At 39.6% G+C, this 25,097-nt stretch overlaps 1 protein-coding gene across 2 annotated transcripts in view; it reads left to right on the plus strand.

Annotated features, from left to right (window-relative positions):
* Positions 1-25,097, plus strand: part of LOC137074996 (disintegrin and metalloproteinase domain-containing protein 23) — an 87,676-nt gene that overhangs the window by 38,088 nt on the left and 24,491 nt on the right. For both annotated transcript variants that reach the window (XM_067443118.1, XM_067443119.1), the window contains exons 8-19: positions 921-967; positions 4,138-4,203; positions 5,683-5,751; positions 9,381-9,547; positions 9,635-9,719; positions 12,357-12,444; positions 12,536-12,587; positions 15,997-16,096; positions 18,804-18,875; positions 23,466-23,552; positions 23,994-24,074; positions 24,171-24,221. In XM_067443118.1, the coding sequence (XP_067299219.1) occupies positions 921-967; positions 4,138-4,203; positions 5,683-5,751; positions 9,381-9,547; positions 9,635-9,719; positions 12,357-12,444; positions 12,536-12,587; positions 15,997-16,096; positions 18,804-18,875; positions 23,466-23,552; positions 23,994-24,074; positions 24,171-24,221 (965 nt within the window). The remainder of the gene's footprint in view (positions 1-920; positions 968-4,137; positions 4,204-5,682; positions 5,752-9,380; positions 9,548-9,634; positions 9,720-12,356; positions 12,445-12,535; positions 12,588-15,996; positions 16,097-18,803; positions 18,876-23,465; positions 23,553-23,993; positions 24,075-24,170; positions 24,222-25,097) is intronic.

Consider the following 25,097-nt stretch of genomic DNA (forward strand, 5'->3'; position numbering starts at 1 on the left):
CATAGTCAACTTGTTAGAAGCTTAAAGGGTTAGTTCACCCAAAAATGAGAATGTGATGTTTATCTGCTGACCCCCAGGGCATCCGACATGTAGGTGTGTTTGTTTCTTCAGGAGAACACAAATGAAGATTTTTAACTCAACCATTGCTGTGTGCCGGTCATAATGATGTGAATGGGTAACAACTCTATGAGTAAAAAACACAAACCCTGCTGCTCGTGACGACACATTGATGTCTTAAGACACGAACCGATCGGTTTCTGTGAGAAACACAACAGTATTTATGATATTTATTTACCTCATATCAGACGAATCTCATCTAGTGTTCCCATCCGCTATTACTTCTGTCTGATGAGGTCAAACTGGCGTGATCATAGACATATATATATATAGATTCTCATTAGTGCCTGCGCGGATCAGCCGAATGAGGAATCTTATATATATATATATATCTATGATCGCGCCAGTTTGACCTCATCAGACAGAAGTAATAGCGGATGGGAACACTAGATGAGATTCGTCTGATATGAGGTAAATAAATATCATAAATACTGTTGTGTTTCTCACAGAAACCGATCGGTTCGTGTCTTAAGACGTCAATGTGTCGTCACGAGCAGCAGGGTTTGTGTTTGTTTTTGCTCTCATATAATTGTTACCCATTCACATCATTATGACCGGCACACAGCAACGGTTGAGTTAAAAATCTTCATTTGTGTTCTCCTGAAGAAACAAACACACCTACATGTCGGATGCCCTGGGGGTCAGCAGATAAACATCACATTCTCATTTTTGGGTGAACTATCCCTTTAAATTTCTCTTTTGGGACGAATTCTTAAAATATATTCACATAACAAACATAGGAAGGACTGAAAAACAAACACATGTTTCTGTGTGTGTGTGTGTGTGTGTGTGTGTGTGTGCAGGCATGGAGGAGGGTTTGTCTTGGCTTCGACGGAGGAAAAAGCGAGCTGTAAGCGTGCTGGACACAGGCCCAAGTGATCCACTGCAGACCAGCACACATCCCATAATTTCAAACAGATAAACTCAGCCTTAGTACTGCCACTCTTAGCACACACAAGGTCACATCACAATTTGCATAATATCCTGATTGTGTTCATGCATTATAAGCATTAGTAAAGTAAAAACAGTTTGACACTGGTGTCTGGATGGGAGGCTACATGATTTATTTGCGGAAGAATGCATTCCCTTCGTGGTTTTTGGCTCAATGTTTCACTCAAGCATTATTATTACAGAGGAGGACGAGTGTGTAACTGGTCCGAAAAATGCAGACTGTAACTGATAGAGCAGTTTTTAAACACATGAACATAAAACATTTAGAGCCCTATCATACACCCATTGCTAGTTTCCGCCCGATGCAATCATTTTCACGTCCAGCTCCACGTTGTTTAAATATCAAATGCACTCTCTCATCTGTTCCCCCATGGGCGTCTGGTCTGAACACCAGGTGTGTTCAGGAGCATTGTTGGTGTGTTGCTGTTTTGAACACAGTTGCAGTATTTTTTGTGTCATTTAAAGGGTGTGTTAGTAATATGAGCCTCTTGGCGCATGTAATCTCTGCAGCACACACACACTTTTAAATCAAAAAAATAAATCGATTACAATGTAAAAGATTATTATTGTGTACATAAATATAAAAATGCCTACGTCATGACAATGAACTTAAAGGTCCCGTTCTTCGCGTGTTTTCGAAGCTTTGATAATGTTTACAGTGTGTTATATAACATGAGTTCATGTTTCGCGTGTAAAAACACACAGTATTTTTCACACAATTGACTTATCTGTACAGCGCTGTTTCCTCTGTCCTATAAACGGCCTGATGATTTCCTTGTTCTATGAAGTTCCTCCTTCAGAAACACGTAACGAGTTCTGATTGGGCCAGCGCTTCCCGTGTTGTGATTGGACAGCAGCTTAGCGCACTTTGCCCGGAAAGGTCCTGCCTCTTACCATCAGTGGTGGAGGAAGAACTGAATCTCAGTACTTAAGTAAAAGTACAAGTAACCAGAAATATATTTACTTTAGTAAAAGTAGAAGTACTACAACCACAACCCTACTTAAGTATAAAGTACCTGATTTTAAATGTACTTTAAGTATTAAAAGTAAAAGTACTTGCATAAAAATGTATTCTCTTAATGTCTAATTCTAATAATTAAAAAGAAGAAAACAGTATGAGCGGTGGCGTTTTAATTGAGTTAGTTTTGGGTTAATGTAATTGTTCTGACCATCTGTTATCTAGTTTACATTCTGACTTACAATTCTGGTTATCTGCAAAGATAAATGTCATTTTTCTGAAGCAATATTCTCATCAGCTTTGATGTATTTAAATCTTGATATTTATGATATTTTTACCTTTTATAAAGGACATTTCCCCCTAATCTTATTAAATATAGGCTTTGCTTCAGCTTTCCCTTTATATTCTTAAATTTGATTAATAAATTAAATTAGAATAAACAATAGGGTTGTTACCAATCAAATTAAATAATTAACACTGGAAAATTACAACTGCACTAAATAATGCTATGAGATTGTTTTAACTAAAAAAAGTTAACTAAACCACCAGTAGATGGCGGCAGGTGAATCCTTATGAGAGAGTCATTGAGTCGATTCGTTCAAACGGCTGATTCGTTCATATCTGAGGCAGTCGTTTATGAATAGGGCATTGAATCTTTGATTCAGTAACGCACTGTTGCTGTGCAATATGTTACGGTTCGGATGTGGAAATCTGATCTTGGAAATATTTTCGCTGCTGAAATAGAACAAAAGCAATAAAGCAATCAATAAAATGTAAGTGACTTGATGTTAATTCATTGATTTTGGAACTGTCAAATTAAATCATTTTCTGTCGTGATGCTGTCGTATTCAGGAAAACTACACTCGTTGGTCGTGTCATGTGATTTTTTTTAAACTGTTATACAATATAAAAACTAAACATTTATAATTTTTACTGCAGTATGTTACTGAGTTTCTTTGTGTGAGCGGGGCTGATTTGTTTCCATTTCTCCTCGAGAGGCTGCGCGAGCGTCAACAGCGCAACCGTCAATTCATTAGCCTATAACGTACATTATATATTATCCGGGCAAGCCTTAATCTCGAGCCCTGAAACTGATCAGAAAATGTAACGAAAATGTAACGAAGCGTTGTAGAAATGTAGTGGAGTAGAAAGTATAATAATTGCTGCAAAATGTAACGAAGTAAAAGTAAAAAGTATGCACTATTTATTCTACTTAAGTAAAGTACAGATACGTGAAAAATGTGCTTAAGTAAAGTTACGAAGTATTTGTACTTCCTTACATTCCACCACTGCTTACCATAACGGGGCGATGCAAGTGCTGAATGCGCGCTCTTCTCCACGTGAGAGAGCAGCGAGACCACGCCCCCTATTCTGCGTGTACTTGTGGGCGGAGCTTTAGTCAACAAACGGTTCTAGTGACGTCATCACAGCAGGAAGTGCAGCCGTGTAGTCCAAACCGGCCGCTCGCTGTAGGCTCTGAAAGGGAACTTCTGTTAAATAAAATATCTCGCTTGGCATTGAACTTTGAGCTTTATAATATTACAGGTGTTATTTATGCTCTAACAGCAACATTACACACTAACTAAAGTTTGAAAGATGGAATCGCGAAGAACGGGACCTTTAATGAGAACATGACACATGAACATGAAACAGGACCAACACTCTAGACATTACAATTAATCACGATTGCGTGTTTATATCTCGTATATATTATTGTTTAAATTGTTTCATTCTGTGGTGGAAACGAGCTTCCATAGAAAACATTTATTATAAATTGTACTAATATTTAAAAAAATTAGTTTTTACTGTATTTTTAATCAGAAGAGACTCTTTTTAAAAACATTAAATCTTACCAAACCCCAAACATTGTACAAAATGTACCTTCCCATCACCAGAAACATGCAAGCTTTCAGTATGCTAAAAACTAGTCCGTTTTAAAGCCATAAATTGAATTAAAATCCATAAATTAAACAATGTCGTTGCTGAAGTATAGAGATTGGGATCCAATGCAAAAACGTTGATCCAGAGCGAGGCACATTGCTTTATCCATACATAACCGCAGCCCATTATGAGAGTTTGTAAAGAATGAAAGAGTCCCTTTTCTCTTCCAGATCCCGAGGAACCTGTTTGAGGAGATGAAGTACATAGAGCTGATGATCGTCATCGACCACAACATGGTGTGTTTAAATGCTGTTCGAATAGGATAGTATTTAAATGTGTGTTTGGCACATGTTTTCCTTTGAAGAAGAGGTTCACTTTAGCAGTACTTTTAAAAAGAGTACGGGAAAAATATGAACAAATATATGGTCAATAAGTGTTAATATTATACATGTATTATAGTATAAATTAATATAAAATGGAATTTGCTGTTTTTTTAAGTAGGACTTAAGTACAAATAATAAATGCTCATCTCAATATCAGCAAAGGTGTTTTGGAATACAATTTGAACACAGTGTACATAGTATTTAAGGCCACCTAAAAATGTACTGACAAGCATTTATGATAGACCAAAATATATTTATTTTATTTACTAAAATGTATTTTCTGTAACACTTTATTTGACAGTGTCCTTGTTACGTTACATGTACTTACCATAGTAATAACAGTAAATGATGCATAATTACATGCAACTAACCCTCAACCAAACCCTAACTCTACAGTAAGTACATGTTGTTAATTAATATTACTTAGTAGTTAAATATATAATAACACTGTAACATTGACACATTCAAATAAAGTGTAACCGTTTCTATTGTATTTAAATATGTTTGTAATTGCACAACGCGATAAAGTTGAATATAAAGGTTACACTAACACTATTTTAAGGTGTTATTATAAAACGAAGTATTAAGTAACAGTAATTACCTACATGTACTTACTGGATAATCAGAGTTAGGGTTTAGGTTTGGATTAGTTGCATGTAACTATGCATAATTGAATGTTTTTACTAAAGTAACTACGTGTAAAATGTGTAACAAGGACACTGCACAATAAAGCGTTACCAATATAAAATATATTCACTTTAAATGATCAAATAATATCAAATAACTGAAAATTATAATCAAGCAACTTTACATGTGCTACACATCAAAATAATTGTACCTCTTTAAAGCATGATTTTTGGGGAAAAATATATATTTTTTAAACATAATGATTTAAAATATACTTTAAAGTGAAACATAATTTGACATTATTACAAAGTGCAATTTAAAAAAATATTTTAAAGTGTAATCCTCTAGGTACACTTTACTGGCCTTTTATTTGATTTATATTATTATAAGGTTTTTTTATTATTATATTTTATAAACGTTTAAGATTTTAAGTGCACATTTAATATATTTAAGCACAGTTCTTTTCATAAGGGTTAACGCTTCGAGTTGGGTTAGGGATGAGCATAATGGCTATTAAATGTTTATGTTATATAATATTTTAATAACCTTTTAAGATGTTTATGCAGTCTTCTTGAGTAAATCTGCCCATCACTAGTGTCCACTGGAGGGCGCTCTGCTTCTTTTACAGAGTTTGTTCTCCTCTCTAGTCCATAGCAGTGAATGTAGCATTAGCACTGAAAGTAAAGGCTGAGCTTGAGTGTTTGTGTGATCTTTTGGTATGATGTTTAATAATTAGGCTATAACTATATCACTATTATCCCACAGTTTAAGAGGCTGAGGACCAAGCAGCACACTCTCAACTTTGCCAAGTCTGTTGTCAACCAGGCGGATGCTGTGAGTTTTTGAATTATTGACGAGTTTTCAGTGAATAGTTTGTGTTAGTGAATTAGATAGACCTGGATTCAGGAACCCCTGATGGTTTGTGGACCCTGCAGAGAAATGAAATGCCAATTTCAATTTAAAATATTTTTAGTAGCAGCCAAGCACAAAAGGGACCAACGAGACATGCAAGCAGGGCTGGGGGCTTCAGAAAAACTGCAACAATGAGTAATTAAAGACATTTTGACACTACTATCAAATAATTATAGTGTGGTCAGTGTGAGGTGACAATGACACACACAGTTTGGTATCAATATGCCAAAGCGGTGCAGACTTACAGCCTCAGAATCAGCTTAGCTTCATGCCAACAATTTCTCTGTGAATGGCTTGATCTATTGAAAAGCTTTTGACAACTTTTTTGGCCGGCATGCTCTGAAGATGACTGTGCCAATTTTGGTCAAATTCAAAATGGCGGACAGCAAATTCGAGTATGGCATATTTGGTATCATTGTTCTCTGTATTACTCAAGAAATCTATCAAGATCAGTTTCATCAAAATAGGCTACATTAATCAAACATTATAAAAAAAAGAAATTTCATTATAAAATTTAAACAGAACGTGGCGCAGTTTTGGAGGACATTAAAGGCATGGTCCTGATGACATACAGAGTTTTGTAATGATAACACTAAGGCATTTGTAAAATATAGCAGTTTACAACAAAATATTGTACTGTAGTTCCCCGTTTTGTTCAATTATAGCACCACCAAGTGCCGCAGTCCCATCACTTTTTAATTTGTCTTCAGAGTGCGTTCATACTATCAAATTCTGTGAAATATCATTTTGTTTACGAGCACATGAAAAATGACCCGCGCCCTTCTTTGAGTGAATTTTTTTACCACTTACAATCAAAGTTTTACCGCTATACCCTTAAATAGGGCATTATTTGAGGGCACTGCCATTTGTAGTGTGTCCGAAACCATAGTGGACGTTATCGTGTGGACTCATTCAATCCCACAATGCACCACAATAACGAGTGTACAACCGATGTACGCTCAACAGCTAGAGAATACCCATAATGCACTGTAAGAGTTACAGCTGAACCATCCATCCATCCATTTTCCAAACTGTGCCGTTCTAGCGCAATATCATACACAGGGTATATACAGCAATCCTTTAGTTAAATTTACTACTTTTTAATACCTTTTTTACTACCTTCAGAATATTTTTTAAAACCATCACGACACTGAATTGCAAGTGTTAATCAGCGACCTTTCTATTATTTACACAGATTTTGACATATATAACATACAAAAAAAAATATTTAGAATCGACAGCAGGAGGAAATCTGTTATAAGTTATCATTCAGACACAGTAAAATAGATCTCAACATTCACAAAGGTTGGTTAAGGAGAAGCATTACTGCACACACATTTGATTTAAATTAATAATTGGTAATTCAGCAATTTAATTATTTAGTGTTTTTTTCCTACATTTCTATAACTGTGATAAGTTGTTGAATTTAACAAAATACTAAAAACTAGTGCTGTCTATCGATTAAAAACTTTAACTAGATAAATCACACATTTTTTCTGTGATTAATCGCAATTAAAAAAAATGTTTTTGTACGTTAATATATTTTTTAATATAATGATTTCACAGTTAATCAAATTAATGTAGAAACAACATAAAGACAGTATATTTTAAATACTTTATTAAAGGGCATCTTTTTATGAATGAAGGCCAGTATTACTGATATTAATACAGCTAAAAAAAATTACATTTATTATTAGGCTTCAAAAATATAACATTTTTTAATTTAAGTAAACTTAAAACAATGCTAGCATAATCCCATAATAAATGTCATGTTTACTCCTGGCCTTCCTGTCTTAACAGTTAGGAAATATACAGAAATGTAATAGTTATCCAAGTTATCTGCAATCTGCACTGCATAAACTATAAATTAAAGAGTTAATCCTTATTAAAGCTACAAAAGTTATTTAGTCAAGAGCAGCGAGTCATTTTCTCTGTTCCCTTTGTTCTTTAACTTTACTGACAGGAAGCTTTATTGGCTGCGGTCCCTTTAAGAGCAGACAGACACGCGGATCTCACTGTTTATATGGATCGCGCCTCATTCTCTCACAACTCTTTTTGTTCATTTTAGACTTTATATAAATAATTTAAGATTGCTCTTATGAGGACAGTCGTTGAAGATATGCCTTGAAGCAAGTCTAAAATAAACCGTAAGCCAGCCCCTTCTGTTGAGCAGTGCTCTGAGATGATGCCGAACGACCGCTGAATATGACGTCAGCATCAAACATACGCCGAGACGGAGACGAAAGATCTTTGATTGTGTGCCCAGATATGATAAAGCCCATATTTAAACGAAATAACGCGAACGCAGATAGAACTTTAATCAGAATAGGACACCTGATAGTCTGAAAAAATAATACCTAATTTGGAAAAAAATAATACCTCTGAGACGACATTTAACACTTTTAATGGCCTTAAATTTGACAATTTGGATTTATCACTTTTTAATACTTTTTAAAACCCCGCGGACACCCTGATACAGGAATAACTTCCTTTTTAATTGATATTCAATTGTTTTATTATAGATCGTTTCCAAGACATAGTTCAAGATCAATCTTTCATTACTTAAATGATTTCAAGTTTCAAATGATTATTAAACAGCTCAAATTATGCAAAAGTGGCAGCCCTTCCGGTGACTCAGTGTCTGAATTCACTCACTCGTTTTCATTCACTCCTTGGTCTACATTAGTGGAGTAATGTACTAGGGAATAGTAAATAGGAGGTGATTTCAAACACAGCTCTAGTTTCCTAATGATTCACTAATGCGTTCATAAAATACAGGATTTTACCGTAAAATAAAAAATGACAGATGTCAAAAATTGGGTATCATTTGACTCGGCATGTAGCACCAATTTTATGATTTTTGAGCAAACTGGTTAGAAGTTATAAGCAATAAATGTTCATATCGCCTGACCAGTAGGTGGCGCTGTGCCGAAACACTGCATGTTGCCTCAGGTCATGCTTGTGATAACATTTACCAAGTTTGGTCTAATATGCAAAAGCGCTGCGGAGATATAGCCTCGTGTCCAATTTGGAGTGCTCGTTCGCACGTTATTCGAGACAAGTTGGGTTTATCAAAAAGATTTTGGTAAGTTTTTGCCAGCATGGTCTGAAATGATCTGATTCAATTTTCGTGAAAATTGCAACAACCGTCTAGGAGGAGTTTGAAAAAGTAGGTTTTTCTAAAAATTCAAAATGGCGGAATATGTTTCGTTCAATTTTGTTTCTAGCACTTCTTGTTCAAAGGTTATGAGCACGAACGTAAGTGACGGTTTGGACAGTTGGTGGCGCTAGAGGGATTGAGCTAGAGACTCCAAATTTGCTGGGGTGACTTTTAGGACTGACCTTTATCAGTGTGCCAAATTTCATAATTTAATATTAACTTTACAGTTCTATGAACTGCCATAGAGCGGAAGAAAAAGTGGAATAATAATAATAAAAAGAAACAATATCACACCTTTGGTGCTTGGCTCCTAATTAAACAACAAAAAAAGAATAGATTATATGGAAAGATGTTAATTTTCTCCTGTTGCTCTTTCTCTGTCTAATGTAAGATTTTCAAAGATCACCTGTACACGCGTGTTGTCCTGGTCGCCGTCGAGATCTGGACGGACAAGGATCACATTCCCATTAGTGTGATTCCATTCGATATGCTGCGAAACTTCTCCAAATACCGACAGCAGCACATCAGGAAGCACGCGGATGCAGTGCATCTGTTCTCGTGAGTTCATATTTGTGCATAACTGCTTACACATGTGCAGAAATACAGTGTGTGTAATGTAGCGTGTGTGTGTGTGTGTGTGTGCAGTAACGTGGCGTTTCACTATCCACGAGGCTGCGCGGCGTATTTTGGAGGGATGTGTTCTGTGAGTCATGGGGTTGGAGTCGTTGAGGTGAGTAAATCACAGCGAATATACACAACCCCATCTTACTCTTAGTTTGCAATACTTTGTGTAAACTAGGGTACAAAATAATTTCGTTGTTTTTGAAAGAAGTCTCTGGTAACTAGGGCTGGATATTTTGGTACAGTAAATATAGTAAAAACAGTAATATTACAAGATAAGTATAAGATACGTTTTTTTCTATGTGCATATACAGCGATCTGGCATAACATTATGACAGGTGAAGTGAATAACACTGATGATCTCTTCATCACGGCTCCTGTTAGTGGGAGTGGGATATATTAGGCAGCAAGTGAACATTTTGTCCTCAAAGTCGATGTGTTAGAAGCAGGAAAAATGGGCAAGCGTGAGGATTTGAGAGAGTTTGACATGGGCCAGATTGTGACGGCTAGACGACTGGGTCAGAGCATCTCCAAAACTGCAGCTCTTGTGGGCTGTTCCCGGTCTGCAGTGGTCAGTCTCTATCAAAAGTGCTCCAAGGAAGGAACAGTGGAGAACCGGCCACAGGGTCATGGGCGGCCAAGGCTCATTGATGCACGTGGGGAGCGAAGGCTGGCCCGTGTGGTCCGATCAAACAGACGAGCTACTGGAGCTCAAACTGCTCCAGAAGTTAATGCTGGTTCTGATAGAAAGCTGGCAGAATACACAGAGCAGCTCAGATTGTTGCGTATGGGGTGGCATAGATACCAGTCAGGGTGCCTATGCTGACCCCTGACCCCGCCGAAAACACTGTCCGCAGAGTCAAGTCAAGTCAACTTTATTTATATAGCGGCTTTTACAATGCTGATTATTTCAAAGCAGCTTCACAGTGTTTACAGGAAAATAATGCAACAGAATTTGATTCGGCTCATTTCAATTAACATATAGCGACAATGTGGACAGATTAGTAATTTAGTTGATATAGTGAATTTAGTTTAGTAATTACATTTATTAGGATATTTAGTTTAAATTTTAGTGTCCCCAACTGAGCAAGCCAAGCCAAAGGCCACAGTGGCGAGGAACCCAAACTCCTTCAGGGCACGATGGAGAAAAATAAACCTTGGGAGAAACCAGACTCAGTCGGGGTGCCAGTTCTCCTCTGGCCTATTAACACACTGTGTATGATTATTATTCTGGCAACCTTACAGGTCAGAAATCATATTAGATCGCAATATTCGAAAGATCGGAGTCGTCACACCGGAGACAGGTTTATTGACAGGTTTATACAGGTTTTAACTATGCTTGCTTTTAATTTTTTGTTCGTCCATATGGTATTCTTTTTTCTCATGCATTTGTTACCACTGTTTTAATTAATTTCTATGTAAAGCACTTTGAATTGCCATTTGGTATGAAATGTGCTATACGAATAAACTTGCCTTGCCTATTGAAGATGTCAAGTCGATGAGACAGTTTCAGTGTTTAATTGACACGGTCTCAGCAGATACTTCAGGGATGTGTTGGTCATCTCCAGACGCAGCTCCACCATCTGATCTGGACACGGCCTGGATCCGGCCGACTGCAGTTAACCTCGGGATAAACAGAGAGACTAAAGGGAGTCACACACCGGACGCTCAGCTCGGCGCCGCGCCACGTCTTTAAAATTCAAACACATTGTTTTCAATGAGTGTACACACACCGGCGGCGGCATTCGGTGCCTGTCCGCGGAGACCCAGGAAATTGTTCTAAATCCTGCCGCGCCACTTCAAGGTTTTATATTAAATGTATATTATATTTCCCTCAATTCGTCAATGTACATATTGATTTCTTTTTTTTTTCTTCTGTCAGAAATCGATTCAAAACTGAGCTAGCGTGCATATAATGTGCGTGTCCGGTGTGAGATAACCCAGACGCGGCGCTGAGCTTCGCGTCCGGTGTGTGACCCCCTTAACATTAGTGTGGATGCTGTTCTTCTTATCCTGTAACGAGTACATCAGGTGTTATGGGAAGTGTTCCCGGTTCCCGAAGATGTGTTTTAGTCTAGAGTGAGTCTGCTTCCCGAACAATGTTATGAAGACTGTTCCAGTGTTTAGGAGCTAAGTAGGAAAAGGATCGACCGCCTGCAGTTGATTTAGATATTCTAGGTATTATCAACTGGCCAGAGTTTTGAGACCGCAGCAGACGTGATGGAGTATAATGTGTTTGAAGTTTGGATATATTTGAAACAGAATATTTTGTATCATTATAAATGTCTTTACTGTCACTTTTGACCAAATTTATGCATCCTTCTTGAATATAATATTCTGCACCCCACTGCAATCAGTAAAGGAAAGACTATAATAGCACATTTTAACATTCTACCTTTTTTTATTTAATGATCACATCATTTATATCTTAAAGTCAACATGAAATCAAAATGTACTAATCTTATTTTTCTGGAATATCACCGTATTTAATACAAATCCTGGCAAACAATACCCTATGGGGATCAAAGATGGCAAGATCAGAAATCCTTGTCCTTGTGGGGACAATTTTTGGTCCTCATAAGAAAACAAGCATATAAATCACACAGAATGAGTGTAAACATGCCTGTAGTTTTGTGTGATGGGTATGTTCAGGGGTAGGGTCCGTGTAAGGGGAGAGAATATACAGTTTGTATATTACAGTCTCTCTCTCTCTCTCTCTCTCTCTCTCTCTGTAATGGATGTGCAGTATGGCTCTACACAGACATTGCCGCTGTTGCTGTCCCAGAGTTTGGCTCAGAATCTTGGCATTCAGTGGGATACAACATCAATAAAAAGTACACTCTCTCTCATAATCTTGCTCACTTTACTTTGAAACTGACATAAAATATTGAGCATTAAGTGACTGTGTGTGTTCTGTTTTATCAGATGATTGTGGCTGCATGAACTCTTGGCAAGGCTGTATCATGGAGGAAAATGGGTGACACACTCCACACAAACACATAATGATATATGACAAGTCTCCATAGTCCATATACACAGTATTCATTACAACTCCTGTGTGTGTGTGTGTGTGTGTGTGTGTGTGTGTGTGTGTGTGTGTGTGTGTGTGTGTGTGTGTGTGTGTGCTGGTAATCCCTACATTAGAGGGACAAAATGTCCCCATAAAGATGGCAGTATCCGAAATCCTTGTCCTTGTGGGGACATTTTTGGTCCTCATGAGGAAAACATCTTATAAATCACACAGAAGGAGTTTTTTTTGAGAAAGTAAAAATGCAGAATGTTTCCTGTGATGGGCAGGTTTAGGTGTAGGTGCAGTGTGTGTGTGTGATGGGTAGGTTTAGGGGTAGGGGCAGTGTGTGTGTGTGTGTGTGTGTGTGTGTGTGTGTGTGTGTGATGGGTAGGTTTAGGGGTAGGGGCAGTGTGTGTGTGGGATGGGTAGGTTTAGGGGTAGGGGCAGTGTGTGTGTGTGTGTGTGTGATGGGTAGGCTTAGGGGTAGGGGCAGTGTGTGTGTGTGTGTGTGTGTGTGTGTGTGTGTGTGTGTGTGTGTGTGTGTGTGTGTGTGTGTGTGTGTGTGATGGGTAGGTTTAGGGGTAGGGGCAGTGTGTGTGTGTGTGTGTGTGATGGGTAGGTTTAGGGGTAGGGGCAGTGTGTGTGTGTGTGTGTGTGTGTGTGTGTGTGTGTGTGTGATGGGTAGGTTTAGGGGTAGGGGCAGTGTGTGTGTGTGTGTGTGTGATGGGTAGGTTTAGGGGTAGGGGCAGTGTGTGTGTGTGTGTGTGTGTGTGTGTGTGTGTGTGTGTGTGATGGGTAGGTTTAGGGGTAGGGGCTATGTGTGTGTGTGTGTGTGTGTGTGTGTGATGGGTAGGTTTAGGGGTAGGGGCTATGTGTGTGTGTGTGTGTGTGTGTGTGTGTGTGTGTGTGTGTGTGTGTGTATGTGTGTGATGGGTAGGTTTAGGGGTAGGGGCAGTGTAGGGGAACAGAAAATATGGTTTGTACAAAATAAAAACCATTATGCCTTTGGAAAGTCCCCATAAAACATGGAAACACTACATGTGTGTGTGTGTGTGTGTGTGTGTGTGTGTGGTAATCATTTAGACATCACTTTATAGAGTGTGAATCCTGCCTGTATATGAGGATGGGTCTATGTATGGAAGCGTGTATGTGGTCTTGTCAAAAATGGAAAACACAAGTTTTATTCAAATTCTGAATATATTATAGGCCTTTTCATTAAAAAATAATAATTGTATAGACAGTGCGCAAAGAGCGCTCCCTTTATAATCACCTAAAAGCTGTCATTTATTTAATGAACGCAATCTCACAGTTCTATTACTCAGTGAAGCTGACGACAGTGAGAGTCTTATCGTGTTAGAGAGGATTAGCACATGCAGAACTCAGCACTGGGCAAACACTGGAGCGGTGAGTGGGGTCCAGCTTCAACACCTGTGATTGGCCACTGCGTTCAAGAAATCAACAAACATGTCCGTGATTGGCTGCATTACTCACTGAAGCAGAAACACATTGGAAAACACAAACTGAATCATTTGAGGAGTGCAAATACAGATACACACTGGATTAAACTCTTTTTATGAATTCTTACAGACGATTATGAGGATTACAGATCCTAGACCAGCAGTGATGTGCAGCTTTTTCCTCTGAGAGCAATCAGTCGCAGAAGCAGCAGACGGCAGTGATTTGAGTGACAAAATTACACACTATCATCATCTATTGTCCATCGTTCCATCCACAGAGATGTCCATGGGGGTTTTGTGTGTTTTCTGTTGCATAAAAAGCAATGCTGCCTCTCAGTCTTTTTGCTACTCAGTGTGTGTAACCGCAGTCACTCCGGCCGACGAGTACATCATGTGCATTTCCTCGATTAACGCTGTCACGTACTACACACAAAGACCATCAAAGCATACAATCATTCAAAAATGTAAAGGGCTTTGGATGGCCATAGGGTCTGTTAAAAGCACTATATAAATGCAGTCCATTTACCATGTGGCACTGAGCACCGGACACGAAGTTCGGCGCCGCGCCACGTCTTTAAAATTCGAACACATTGCTTTCAATGAGTGTACACACACCGACGGCGGCGGCATTCGGCCTGTCTGCAGCGACTCAGGAAATTGTTTAAAATCCTGCCACGCTACAGAGCGCCATTTTTCATAATGTAATGATAAAAATTAAACTTTCATATTTTTTAGATTCATTGCACACCAACTGAAATTTTTTAGGTCTTTTATTGTTTTAATATATCTCAAAAAATTAGCATATCATGAAAAGGTTCTCTAAACGAGCTATTAACCTAATCATCTGAATCCACTAATTAACTCTAAACACCTGCAAAAGATTCCTGAGGCTTTAAAAAACTCCCAGCCTGGTTCATTACTCAAAACCGCAATCATGGGTAAGACTGCCGACCTGACTGCTGTCCAGAAGGCCATCATTGACACCCTCAAGCGAGAGGGTAAGACACAGAAAGACATTTCTGAACGAATAGGCTGTTCCCAGAGTGCTGTATCAAGGCACCTCAGTGGGAAGTCTGTGGGAAGGAAAAAGTGTGGCAAAAAACGCTGCACAACGAGAAGAGGTGACCGGACCCTGAGGAAGATTGTGGAGAAGGACCGATTCCAGACCTTGGGGGACCTGCGGAAGCAGTGGACTGAGTCTGGAGTAGAAACATCCAGAGCCGCCGTGCACAGGCGTGAGCAGGAAATGGGCTACAGGTGCCGCATTCCCCAGGTCAAGACACTTTGGGCTACAGAGAAGCAGCACTGGACTGGTGCTCAGTGGTCCAAAGTACTTTTTTTCCAGATGAAAGCAAATTTTGCATGTCATTCGGAAATCAAGGTGCCAGAGTCTGGAGGAAGACTGTGGAGAAGGAAATGCCAAAATACCTGAAGTCCAGTGTCAAGTCCTGAAATAATGCTAATTTTTTGAGATAGGAATCTTGTGTTTTCATGAGCTGTATGCCAAAATCATCAGTATTAAAACAATAAAAGACCTGAAATATTTTAGTTGGTATACAATGAATCTAAAATATATGAAAGTTTAATTTTTAACATTACATTATGGAAAATAATGAACTTTATCACAATATGCTAATTTTTGAGAAGGACCTGTATATCCCTCAAATCGTCAATAATACACCCATTGTGCAGCTGTTCTGTCAGAAGTCGATTCAAAACTAAGCTTGTGCGTATATAATGTGGGCGTCCGGTGTGAGATATTCCTATTAATTTAATAAACATTTCACTCCAATGGGTCTGTCACTGGAGAAAATTGTTGCAATTTGTGTCATTTGCATGGCAGAACCGAAATAGAGAAAATGTTGGCTTCTTAATGTCAGCTATAAATCCTTTCTTTCCCCATCCGTTTCTCTACTCAGGGCTCAGGTCACGAGGATTTTCTCTAAGTGCAGTATCACTGGTTATAAAGAGTTCCTGTTGAAGGGAGGAGGATCCTGCCTCTTTAACAAACCCATCAAGGTCAGACATCATTAACATCATCAGAATGTATCCAAAAATAATAAGAAACTGCTTGAGTGTCACATTCCCTGTGTGTTTTTGTGGACTTCTACGCTATTTCCTGTTTTGCTTTGTAGTTCTTTGTAGTTCTCATGCTGATTCAGTTCTCCAGGTGTTTCCTATCTGTTACGCCCCCTTGTTACCTTGATTAGCTTGTGTGTATTTATAGCGCTGTGTCCCACCCGTGGTTTATCAGTCGTTGTACGTATGAATGTATTGTTGTGGTGTCATGAGTTCCTTGTTTTTCGTTCTAGTTTTCTCAGTAAATGTTCCTGCACTTAGATCCGCTTCCTTGTCAGCTCATTCCACACTCATCGTTGCAGAACAAAAACACACAGCGAATGTGACACTGAGAAAATATAAGGAGGAGACAGGCAGTCCCACCTTTCATTTAAATTGTTCCAGGTCATCTGTTCATCCCTCTGTTTGAATAAAAAACAAACAATTAGACAATTAATGTTGTCTATGTGGAGAGGATAAAAGCAGAAGCTGGATAAGTTTAAAGTTCAAACTGGATGCATCCATTTGTCCTATTGTCGGCAGAGTACTGTATGTCAGAAACATCTGTATACTGTATCTGTGTAGACAACGTCAGTCATTATAATGGCTTATATTTGCTTTTGACTGCGAAGTGACGCTCACATCCGATGTGGGCAAATAGCCATTAAGCAGCTGAACGCCAGTGGGCGGGGCCTATTGTGCTTTAGAGGCAGTCATATGCAAATTTGTCTGTGTGATGCCACAGATCCCGCAATATAATTCTTGGAGCTTGATTAAATAAATGCTTTGTTTATCATGAAGATGACATTTTAAACAGGATGCAGGATGTTTTAATGGTACAAAGATCTCTTATATAGCAAAAGATCAATGCAATTTTAGGAGAATATATACTTCAGTTTGAAATAAATGTAATGTCAGACACTTAATTTCATCTTAATGGCAATTACATGTAAATGTACTGTATTATAGTTTAAATTCATATTAAATGTAGTTAGATTAACTTAATAGCATCTATATTGTTCAATAATAATACTTGTGTACATCTTGATGTGTAATTTCATTATAACTTCTGTGGTCTTTGACATATGGTTGAGGTTACTGCTGAATGTACACGCATTTATGGTAAACTAAAATATGCTTTGATGTCATTTCTATTGAAACTTGTATAATTAATTAATTACACATTTGTAATGATTAATTAGCAATTTACATTCAATATAATAACTTCAAGTATAACACTGAATAACACGTTGAATAACTAAATAAACAACCGATATATATATATATATATATATATATACACATATATACAGCTCCATTAGCATATTAGCCACTAGATCGCGCTAGCTTTCAGCATTAAACATCGATCTCTAAGCCTCTCAATAATGACCAGCTTTAACTTAACTTGCGCAATAATTCTACAGTTGTTTTTTTAATATGAAATTTGTAATTTACGGTCGTATCTACTCCAAGGATTAGACAGCAAACAATGACGTGGTTCTAAACGCTGGTCACCGAAAACGAGTTTCTTCTTCTATCTTCCTGTTGCGTCCTATCAAGCAGTGTAATAACATGTTTCGCCACTAGGTGTCACACAAGGACTACTTACAGAAACTAACACGGCACAGAACAACATACAAAAGCCCCTTTCACACTGCACGTCGAACACGCAATATTCCTTCTGTGTGAAAGCAACCACGTCCCGGGATTGATTACCGGATTCGACCCGGGTCGGGGACCTAGTAACATTGCGGGATTCGACCCGGGACGAGCGCTGTGTGAACAAAAGCCGAAACTAATGCTGCAACGTGTACGTAGTTATTGTGCGACTCCTAGAGCTTGTGTTTTCAATAACACAACCCTGCAGTGCCAGAAGAGCTCGTTGGTGTTTTAAATGCAGAGAGTGTTCGTATACAAAAGAAACTACAATTAAACAAGCAGAAATGAGCGCAAACTGGACACAAGTCGAGACCACGGAGCTCCTTACTATCCGCGCTGAAGCTGAGATCGCTCGCCGTTATACGTCACATCAGGATGTCACGTGTCAACTCGACCCGGGGCCGTTACGGGTTGTGTGTGAAAGCGCACATATTACGGTATTTCGCTGGCTGTGTGAATGGACCAAATCTAGCGGCCCGGGAACAAATGCCGGGTCGCATTATCCGTGTATTTGCCGGAATCGCAGTGTGAAAGGGGCTATACAGTAATACAAGTGTACTGTCTTTAATTTAAACGACCTTGTGTTTCATTAAAATAGTAAAAACTTTTGGTAACACTTAATTTCGATGGTCCATTTTAAACATTCTACAAACTATAGGTAACTTTGCAACTACATGTCAACTAACTCTTATTAGAGTATGAATATCTCCTTAATATCTGCTAACACTTTATTTTGATGCTCCCCAACATACTCTTAGTAACTTTGCAACTACATGTCAACTTATTCTACTAACCCTAACTCTAACCTAATACTCGAATGACTGCCAGTTGACATGTACTTGCAAAGTTACTTATAGTTAGTAGAGTGTCTAAAGTGGACCATCAAAATAAAGTGTAAAAATACATACTTTCCAGATTTGGAGTACAACAAGTGCACATTCAATGCCATTAAAGTGAAATGTCTGCCATTATTACTCCTCCTCATGTCGTTTAAATGCATGTCTTTCAGCTGTTTGAAGAGACAGCGTGTGGAAATGGATTTGTAGAAGTGGGAGAGGAGTGTGACTGTGGACCAAGAGAAGTGAGTTTACGCGAGCGGTTTTCAATCCTGCTCCTGGGGATCCACTGCTCTGCATATCTTCTATGTTTCTCCTCCTCTTATCTGACACTGATGCCGTGTCCGAAATCGCCCAATATTCACTATTCCCTACATTACTCCACTAATGTAGTCCACCTGAAGGAGTGAATGAAAAGGAGTGAGTGAATTTGGACACGCCAGAAGGGCTGCCACTTTTGCATAGTTTGAGCTGTTTAATAATCATTTAAAACGTAGAAACTGGCAGCTCCAGTACTAATGAAATATACATCTTGGACTCTGTCATGGAAACTAGCATGTATAAACCGTAATTAGACAATTTAATAGTCAATTAAACAGGAATTTATACCTGTCTGATATTACGCTGTACTCACACATCCAGCGAGAAGGAGGAGGATTCAGATGCGGCGCCATCTTCTGGTGGGATGTGAGAATTAATTCGGCACGCGACTCTCACAGTGCATTATGGGTATTCTCTAGCCGTTGAGCATACATCAGTTGTACTCTCGATATTATGGTGCATTATGAGATAGAATGAGTGCACTCAATAACGCCCACTATGGTTTCAGACCACAGACTGTAAAAAAAATATGCACGTAGTGTCCGTGACGTCACCCGTAGGTTTCTGAAGTGTTTTTGAAGCCTAAAGTCGGTCGTTGCCATCTTGACAGTGTCACCGATCGTCAATCCTGGATAACTGACAATGGGTTAAGAGGCGGGACGTGGGCGGAGCTAAAGTGACGTGAGGACTAACAGACAGCAGACAGACAACGGCAATCCACCTGTCACTCAAAGTGGCCACGCCCTTAATTATGCAGAACTTTAAGGCTTTATATAATGTAAACGAATGAGTTCACCCCCTCACAGTTGTCATGAAGGGCAAAATTAGCCTTATAGGCAAAACCACAATTTGTCCCAGGCTGTAAACATGTTTTTTACAGCTGTAAAGTTGGGCATTTTAACATGGGGCTCAATGAGATTCTGCTCCTTCTGGAGCCGGTCCCTAGTGGCCAGTCGATGAATTGTAGTTTAAGTCACTTCCGTATTGGCTTCAACAGAAACTGGGGGAGGTTGCTGTTTGTTTCAGACACCACTACAAATGGCTGTCCACTCAAAGAGTGCCCCATTTAAGGGTATAGGGGCAATTTTGGATTCAGCCACAGTTGCTCCCAATCAGGCTAGCGGATCTAAGATGGCGGCGCGCACAGACGCAGCAGCTCTTTGCTCTCTGATACGGTGTTGTTTGATCATGTATGTTGTGTGTGTAAAGACGTGTTCTCAAGCAGGACACGCATATAGTTACTCGACCTTGCTGAATATCAGCCGAGGGTGTCGGATAAATGTTACGAGCTCGTTCCATCAGGCTCATAACATCCCGCAGGACATAGCGAGGCCACCGGGATCTGCTTGGATCGTTTTCGGGCCGGGAAGGCGACGCAGGCGGCGTCGAGAGAGACGGAAGAAACGGGGCTGCCGAGGAGGTCTACTGGCTCGACTGAAAAAGCGACCATACAAGCCAACGGTACCAAGCATCTTTCTCACCAACGCTAGATCCGTCGTGCACAAAATGGACGAACTAGATGTACTCATCGCTGGGAGTTCCACCATCCACGACTGTTGTGTGATGATAATAACTGAGACTTGGTTACACCCACTGATACCGGACACGGTGGCACAGCTAGCAGAGCGTTCAATGCATCGATTGGATAGGAACAGTGACTCCGGTAAGAACAGGGGGGGGGGGTTGTGTATATACGTCAACATTGGCTGGTGTAAGAACAGTAGGACCATATATACACACTGCTGTCCGGACCTGGAAGCACTGACGGTATTGTGCAGACCCTATTATATGCCGCGAGAGTTTTCAGCAGCGCTTATTACTGCTGTGTACATACCACCGGATGCTAACGCTAGTACGGCTCTCGCTCTGTTACATGACTTGATTGACAGACAGCAGCAGGCTTATCCTGAAGGTGTACATATAGTTGCCGGGGACTTTAACAAGGTGTGTTTAAGGACTGTGCTCCCTAAATTTGTACAGTATGTACAGTGTGCCACCAGGGGGAAGAACACACTGGACCGTGTTTATTCCAACATAAAGCACGCATACAGAGCTGTGCCCATGCCACATCTGGGTTTGTCTGACCATCTTTCACTGCTCTTAATCCCAGCGTATACTCAGCTGATAAGACAAACTAAGCCAGAAAAGAAGAAAATAAGAATCTGGCCAGCGGATGCACTTATTCAGCTACAGGACTGTTTTGCACACACGGAGTGGAGTATTTTTGAGTCCCAGGACCTGGAACAATATACAGAGACCGTGTTGTGTTACATTAGGACCTGCACAGAAAATGTAACTGTTTACAGACGCATTCGGGTTTACCCCAATAACAAACCATGGATGAACAGAGAAGTACGGTCTCTGCTTAAAGCACGTAACTCTGCTTTCAGGTCCGGGGTCAAGGCCCAGTATAGCGCGGCGAGAGCGAATCTGAGGAGAGGCATTAAGGCAGCAAAAGAGGTTTACAGGAGGAAAATAGAGGACCATCTGCAACAGAACAACCCGCGGCAGGTATGGCAGGGACTACAACATCTCACCAATTATAAAGGCAGATCATCGGTGGCTGTTGGTGGCGACGCTGAACTGGCAGAGGAGCTGAACCGTTTCTTTGCCCGTTTTGAAACAACAACATCACCTCCAGTCACCCTGCCTCCACCCTCGACCACATTGCATACTTTTGCACTACAAGAACACCAAGTGAGACGTGTGCTGAGGGCAGTGAACCCAAACAAGGCTGCTGGACCAGACGGAGTACTCGGTAAAGTACTAAAGGCTTGTGCAGACCAACTATCAGGGGTCTTTACAAGGATTTTTAACACCTCCCTTACACAAGCATCCATCCCCATGTGCCTAAAATCTGCCATAATTGTCCCTGTTCCCAAAAAACCTACAGTCAGTAGTTTAAATGACTATAGGCCTGTAGCCCTCACCTCAGTGGTCATGAAATGTTTTGAAAAACTTATCGCTGAGAACATCAATGCCAGCCTCCCTCACAGCTTTGATCCCCATCAGTTTGCATATAGAGGAAACCGGTCAACAGCAGATGCAATCAACACAACCCTTCATATCGCACTGAGTCACCTAGAGCAGCCAGGAACTTATGTTAGAATGCTGTTTATCGACTATAGTTCTGCATTTAATAGCATCATACCAGCCACTCTTGTGGAAAAACTGCTGCACCTAGGATTTTCCCGTTCCATCTGCACCTGGATTTTGGACTTCCTCACTAACCGGCCACAGACTGTGAAAATTGGTTCCCACACCTCCTCTACCATCACTACTAGCATCGGCTCCCCACAGGGATGTGTGCTGAGTCCACTCCTTTATTCCCTGTACACTCACGACTGTATTCCCATCCATCCCTCCAACACCATCATTAAATTTGCAGACGACACAACGGTGGTCGGTTTAATAACAGGAGGAGATGAGTCCAAGTACAGGGAGGAGGTCCAGGCACTGTATACGTGGTGTAGCAACAACAACCTGGTGCTTAATACTAAGAAAACTAAAGAAATGGTCATTGATTTTAGGAGAAAAAGGAATGTTCTTGTCCCACTACAAATTAACGGGGACGAGGTGGAGCAGGTCTCGACTTTTAAGTTCCTTGGGACAACCATCTCTGACGACCTCTCCTGGAACGACAATACAACGGCCATTGTGAAGAAGTCCCAGCAGAGGTTGCACTTTCTCAGGCTACTCCAAAAAACCAATCTCCGGAGAAATCTCCTAGTTACTTTTTATCGCTCCACCATTGAGAGTGTCCTTGTATACTGCCTCACAGTGTGGTACTCTGGATGTTCAGCAGCAAATAGGAAGGCAATGCAAAGAGTAATTAGGACTGCAGAAAAAATCATTGGTTGCCCGTTGCCTTCTTTGGAGGAAATTGCAAACAGCAGGTGTCTCCGCGGAGCCTGCAACATAATAAAAGATGACACCCACCCTGGACATGGACTGTTTAGCCTCCTGCCATCTGGAAGGAGATACAGGAGTCTTAAAAGTAGGACAAATAGACTAAAAAACAGTTTCTATCCATGGGCCATAAGGATTCTAAACGGGAACAAGACATAATGTTGACTGTTTTATTCTTAACATGCGATACATTTTAAGGTGTATAACACCGATATATATTTTTTTAATATATTTTTTTAACATGTTATATGATTATTTTTATAGATGATTTTTTATTTAATGTTATTTATTTAACTTAAAATGTTTATGGTCTTCCTTGTTTTTTTTGCTATTTGTGTGTGTGTATTCCGTGATCAGATGGGCATTATAATTTCGTTGCATTGCAATGACAATAAAGCTTCAATTCAATTCAGTTCAGTTCATGGAGCTCTTTCCTAATGGAGTGTGTTTATTAAGGGAGACATAATATTGGTTGGACATACGGTGCATGTGTCCTCAGGACCAGGATTGAAAACTGCTGCTGTATTTTACACGTGATTATTATATAAGCTCATAACCGTTGTCCCAGCAGTATTCAGTTGTGTGTGTGTGTGTGTGTGTCATAGGAGTGCATTAAAGAGTGCTGTAAAAAGTGCTCTCTGTCTAACGGTGCTCACTGCAGCGACGGACCCTGCTGCAATAACACATGTCTGGTGAGAGTCAGTCACACAGTACATTTGATTATGTATATATATTTTTTTAAATGTTTGTGTTGTTTTTTTACTATGTAAAGTGCTTTAAGAAGCTTCTTTTTAAGGCTCTATATAAAATTTAATGTATTATTATTAATGTTTATTATGATTACTTTCATACATAACCAAATCTGTCGATCTCATTTACTCATGAGATATCCATCTACCTGGGTGGTTAAAACATGTTAAAGGGGAAGTATGTCATTAATTCAGTGGTGAAATGTAAATCTCTTATCCTAGCTTGGTATGCTGAGACTCTTCTAAGTGAACATTTTGTAAATACGTCTTTAAAGCACGCCAAATGATTATGACAGACAACAAGGGCACATTGACTACAGTTAAGCACACTTATACTTCACAAGGAGTGTGTGAGAGCTCAATCTGTTCGTCTCCTGGTCTCAGTTCTACCCGCGAGGCGTCACCTGCCGCTATGCAGTAAATGACTGTGATATTTCTGAGACGTGCTCAGGAGACTCAGGGCAGGTCAGTGACGGATCAGCGCCACTTCAAACACATATTACACTCTGATTATCCATGTTTTTATTGAACCGATCTTTGTGTCTGTGTGTGTCTGTGCAGTGCCCTCCCAATCTACACAAGCAGGACGGATACTTCTGCTCTCTTAACCAGGTACACGCCACAAAAACTGTTGCTCTGCTGAAACATGGTGGCGTTACTTATTAGTGGTTGGCCAATTACAGCGTCTAGAAAGCAGGATGAGCAATGACAGTCACTTCTGATAAAAAAGCTTATGTTTGAATGAAATACATTTGTTTTTTAGACAAATATGAATTGTGCATAGATTTAAATTTCTTTACAAAACTCATTTTAATTTAAACATTTTTTTATTGACTTTATTTAATAGAAACAGAGTTTCCAAGAATTTTTTCATTTTACATTATACACCTATTACCACTCGAGTAATTTCATAGCTTTTATTGCTTATTCTGTTACAATTCTATCGGTAATATTAACCCTCATATCTCCCTCACACTTTGTAACAAATCCTTCACAAGCCCAGAAATTATACCAAAATGTTTTTTGTCCAGAGAGCTTATTTTCATTTTGATAATATTTTTTAATGCAATTTTTTGGCGATAAAAGTTTTACCTTTGAATTCTATATTTTATCAATACATATCTTCAACTTCAATTTCATGCATAACTTTTTTAATTCAGCTCAAAATATCTCACATTGGGTGTCTTTGCCAACCTCTTGTGTTAAAATTAGGGGTGTCCCCGACTAAGGATTTACACATTTGAATCAGAATTTTCTAATCTCTCTATGGTCGACCGATAGTCGAATCATCTGTGTGTGTGTAAACCATAGACCGGAAAAAAATAAACGGTATAAACGGGTTGGGAAGGGCAGGACACTTGTCAGCAGGAGGATAAGACTATTTTGATTTTACTTTACACACGGCACACAGCCACCACTTTTAATCTAGGCTACACTACACACTCGTAAATTAACCGTTCTCTCATAACATTTAAAAGCCGCGATCGA

Source organism: Pseudorasbora parva, chromosome 5, assembly GCF_024679245.1.
Source record: "Pseudorasbora parva isolate DD20220531a chromosome 5, ASM2467924v1, whole genome shotgun sequence".
NCBI classification, from domain to species: Eukaryota; Metazoa; Chordata; class Actinopteri; order Cypriniformes; family Gobionidae; genus Pseudorasbora; species Pseudorasbora parva.